The sequence below is a fragment of the Alnus glutinosa genome, chromosome 1, assembly GCF_958979055.1.
Source record: "Alnus glutinosa chromosome 1, dhAlnGlut1.1, whole genome shotgun sequence".
NCBI lineage: Eukaryota > Viridiplantae > Streptophyta > Magnoliopsida > Fagales > Betulaceae > Alnus > Alnus glutinosa.
In genome coordinates this window covers 18,201,285-18,206,016 of record NC_084886.1, presented here as the reverse complement: position 1 = coordinate 18,206,016, position 4,732 = coordinate 18,201,285, and the positions used below count along the sequence as shown (strand labels likewise).

The 4,732-nt window shown below is 39.7% G+C and overlaps 1 protein-coding gene across 3 annotated transcripts; it reads left to right on the top strand.

Annotated features, from left to right (window-relative positions):
- The first annotated feature begins 528 nt into the window (after positions 1–528).
- LOC133875827 (uncharacterized) lies at positions 529–3,543 on the top strand. 3 transcript variants are annotated; one of them, XR_009901496.1, is made up of 5 exons: positions 531–1,025; positions 1,238–1,505; positions 2,238–2,267; positions 2,750–3,291; positions 3,378–3,533. XR_009901496.1 is itself a non-coding variant. In XM_062314071.1 (3 exons), exons 1-3 carry the CDS (start codon positions 923–925, stop codon positions 2,766–2,768), a joined length of 390 nt encoding a protein of 129 aa, XP_062170055.1. In that variant the 5' UTR covers positions 541–922; the 3' UTR covers positions 2,769–3,068. The 3 variants fall into 3 exon arrangements, 1 of the variants encoding a protein (XP_062170055.1); XR_009901497.1 differs by lacking the exon at positions 2,238–2,267 and having other exon boundaries at positions 529–1,505; positions 3,378–3,543; XM_062314071.1 differs by lacking the exons at positions 2,238–2,267; positions 3,378–3,533 and having other exon boundaries at positions 541–1,025; positions 2,750–3,068.
- The last annotated feature ends 1,189 nt before the right edge of the window (positions 3,544–4,732 follow it).

The following is a 4,732-nucleotide window of genomic DNA, read 5'->3' as shown; positions in this document are numbered from 1 at the left end:
AAACAAATATTTTTAATCAAAAGCAAGGTGAACCAGCTTGTAGACTAAATAATGGTTCAGTGTTTTTATAATTTTTATATTTCAATTCATCTCCACTGCGTCTTAATTAAAACAACATCATCTGATCTTCCCCACCATTTTCTCCACTTCACATTTTTATAACCCATCGATGCAGGGCAGCTCGTGGTGCACTCATGATTTGATTAAAAACTCTTTTATAGCATATAATTATTATTAGTTTATTAACCACATTTTATCGGATCGCACCTTTCCTCACGCACTCCTCCTTCTTTTCCATTATTTCTGCTCCTTTTCCTGCTATCCCTTCTTTCCAGCATTATGTTTATTGTTATTATAATTTAAGTGGCCGACTATTGTGATTGAAACACTACCTCTCAGCACACTTCCTCTTCCATTATTCCTTCTCCTTTTCTTTCTTTTATTTTAATCTTTCTTTACAGCACCTCTTTTCCTTTATTCCCTCTTTCATAATTCTTTCTCTCTTTCCCCTCCTTTCTTTATTCCTTCTCACTCCTTTTTTAAGACCATCAGAGAGAGAGAGAGACCAGCAGAAACCGGTTTCTTCTTCCTCTCCTTAGCTTATTTCTTCCTTTCTTTTATTCTTCTTTTCTAAGACTGAGAGACCCTCATGTAGTCCATGACCCAGCCCGTGTCCTCCAACTGTGAGCCAGCCCCGAACCGCAGCCCATGCAACCAACAAACACGAACCATGCAGGGACCATACAGCTCTACCCCGAAACTCATGCAGCCGAGCCCGATCTACCGAAACCCGCGACTCGGTTCCCATCGAGCTGTAGATCCGTGAGCCACACCGTGAATCCCAGCCCTCTGCAGACTCACGCATGACCGCGCGTGCGTGCAACCCAGAGACCCAAGATCCGGATCCGAGCCATTCCCGTCGATGCCGCGAAGACCCGTAAGGCACGAACCCAGAACCCCGTGCTGGATGGCATTTTCCGACGATCGGGATGGTGTTTTCCAGCGACAAACCCGACCACTTCAGGGTATTAATTATTGTGAATTAAATAATGTGAGTGTGTGAATTAAATAATATGAGTGAGTGAATTAAATAATGTGAGTGGAATAATATGAATTAAATAAGGTGAGTGTGTGAATTAAATAATGTGAGTGGAATAATATGAATTAAATAATGTGAGTGTGTGAATTAAATAATGTGAGTGGATTAATATAGATTAAATAATGTGAGTGTGTGCAGCCAGCCCGACCCGGCAACAACCCAAGCCCATACCCATGACCCGACCCGGAATCCCGACCCGCCGGCGACCCGCCGCCGGCAGTTTCTCCGGCGACTTTTCCGGCAGTTTCTCCGGCGACTTTTCCGTCAGTTTTTCCGGCGACTTCTCCGGTGACTTTTCCGGCGACTTTTCCGGCCACTTTCCGGTGACTTTCCGGCCACTTTCCGGCTATTTTCCCCGGCGACCAAACTCACCGTTTCGCTGGATTTTCGAGTGGAAATCCTTAATGTGAGTTTCTAAGTTTTTAATTAGCCTAAAAGTATATATTTTCATAAAATCAAGTAACTAGTATATTAGAATATAACTTTAATAATTATAGAATTGAATATTCTTATTATAACTTATTTATGTATATTATATTTTGAAAAATATATATATACTCTAAAGTATTGATTATGTTTGATTATTGATAATTAATGAGTGATGTTGTTTAAACTAAGGGCTTGATTAATTATAAAACTCTAGAATTAAAGAACGATTTCATGAGTTTAATCATGTAATGCATTGTTTTAGAAATTGAGTATTATGGAAATTGAGCATGCTGTATTATTATGATTTCTCAAATATATTGGTTGAAATAATTGTTAATATGTTTTGTTAATTGGTTTGGTAATTGGATTGATGTTCCCTAAAAGTGATTAGGTTTTGTTAGAAAAATACATAGGTTTCTTGTTGGTTGATTTCTCTATGCTATAGAGAATGATATTAAGAATTTTAGGACTCGAGTGATTACTTGAGACCTAGATTAGATGTTATTCCAAAGTATTGATTTGCTAATTGATTAAGTAAATATTAAGTTTTAACCATGTTGAGTGTTCATAAATGTAAGTGATTTTTCAATTAATAGATGATCGCTTCTATGTATGTGTCTATGTATAAAAATAGAATTCATGTTGAGGCATGAGTTCCTAGAAGTAATGATATTGACCTAGTATGCACATGTATATGTGTTTGATGCAGATGATGATTTGAGACAGCACAAAAAGGGCTGTAAGTATTTTTATACTTACTGAGGGTAGCACTGGATTTCAGTAATATTGTGTTTATGTTTTATTTTAATTGGATGCGTGTGACTGATTATTGCATACTGTTAATAATCAACCTATTAATATTGGGCGCAACGTCTCCCAAAGGTTCATGATAGAGTTGAACCGGAAACCCTAATAATCATATTGATTGGAACGTCTTTCAAAGCACTAGAGGAGGGAGGTCTCTAATAGTGCGAAAACAAAGCTAATTAAAATGTAATGTAGAGGGGACGGCCTCGAGAAACACAATTAAACGGGGGAACGTGCCCTTACAAGAGAGGAGTGTAATCACTATATAAACTGTTAAACTTTGCATGAAAAACTATCACCACATCATTATGTCATATCTGTTCCTTAAAATAACGCATAAATCATGATGTTGTTGAAAGACAGTTAGCTCACTCATGGAACTATGGGATTGTGGCGGTAACCACCTTCTCATAGATGTTTGCGCAGGTACTGAAGATTATGGAATGGATTAACTGCTAGCTTAAGAGATTTATAGCTGTGTAGTTAGGATTTTAGTACTTTGTACTCATAGATGTTTGTACTATTTGCTTGTAATATGTCTAGACATTTACTTGTAATTAATAAGTTCCATGCAGGCTTTAGTGTCATATGTGTCACATGTTTCTTTGTAAATAGTGTAAAGATTTTTAATGTATTTTCTAGAAGATGTCAGTTAAAGCTCTGAATATATCGTAAGGGAGTTGTCCCTATCGGTGATGTTTAAAAAAAAGATATTCGTATTTTTCCGCTGCCAGATTTTATCAACTCTGAATGGTTAATGACACGTAATTATCCAGATATAATTACTTACGCTCTTTTGTAAAAAGCGGGTCGTTACAAAGAAGATAGAGAAATTGAAGAAAAACTGAAATGAATTCACTGACCTCCATACCAGCAACATTGTGACTGGGGTGGGTTGGAACGAGGTGGACAATACGGTCGCGCTAGATTAGCGTCAATGGGAACAATTAAAATCGGTAAGTCTCTCACTATCCTTTGTCCAATTACTCTATGAACTTGACAAACGTTATTCATCCTCTAACACATTCACAATGTGTTGCAGCAATATGGCCCAAGTAAATATTACAGATTCAGGAAAGGCGCACCGGCAAACTACTCCCTCTTGAACAACATCTATACAGGGTCAACTGCAACTGGTCGATATAGATATTGAAAAATAAAGAGACTTCTAATTTTAACAAGTGTGTGTGAACAGTGTGCAAATAAATATTAAATGAGAAAATTAAAGGAGACAAATATTTTGTTGACGAAGTGGAAACTCAATTAAGAGAAAAACCACTCCGGGGTAGCCAAACCCAGGATATCCACTATTCAGAAGACAAGACTAGATACAAAGTAGTAACACTCACATACCCCTGATGCAGTGGTCGTACTTTGCTCTCTAACGTGTAACCCAACACGAACGCCTCCCAACCAGGTCTCCTACTTGAAGGGGTCTTCAATGGAATCCTTTACCTTAAGGCCAACCCTTAAGATAGACTTCACAGCTGATCAAACCACACACTGGCAAAGCTAGAGAGCTAGCAGATCTTCAATATCTCCCTAAACACCCTCTCTAAGCTGTATGAAATTCACCACCGAATTTTGTGTTGAATGCATGCCTAGAAACCCTTATTTATAGGGTTTAGAAGCCCTAATTTGAGTCAAAAACGGAGTCTGTGGCATGCGCATCCGGATGGGAGCCATGGCCGTCCGGATGGGCAACTTTTTCCTTGTCCGAAAAGTAATTCTAGAATTTTCGCAGGGCAGTCCGGACGCAAGATGTTTCCGTCCGTACGGGGGCCTTCCAGATGCTTCTATTAGCCGTCCAGAGAGTTAATTTACAGAAAATTTTGTTTGCTTTCTAACGACGCCAATTTCGTCCCAATCCGATATTTGAGTAAAAAGTTATGATCAAAATACCGGAGGGCGTCCGGACGGCTTGACTGAGCGTCTAAACGGTCAACTGCAACCGCCTTTTCAAAATAGCACTGAAAGCTTCCATAACAAGGCCGCGTCCGGACGGTGTTGCCCTAGCGTCCGGACGGTTGCACTTCGGCTGTACGTAATTACCATAATAAGGCTTGGAGCGTCTGGACCATGAAGGCTGATGTGCGGACGGTTGAACTGGTGCACGCAATTTCCATATTTGAAGCTTGATCGTCTGGACCATAAAGACTGACGTCCGGACGATTGAACTTTGTATGCATGTCTTGCCTTATAGAGGACATCGTCCGGACGGGATCACACATCGTCCGGACGATTTTACCCGTATTCCCATAACTGTGTCTTGAGTCAGAAACCCTAATGCTTGTCAAACACTGAATGGCATCCAGACAGTATTACCACGTTGTCTGGACGGATGCACTTGAACTCTGGGATCTTCTTGAACTCTGAAGAGCGTCCGGACTACGTTCG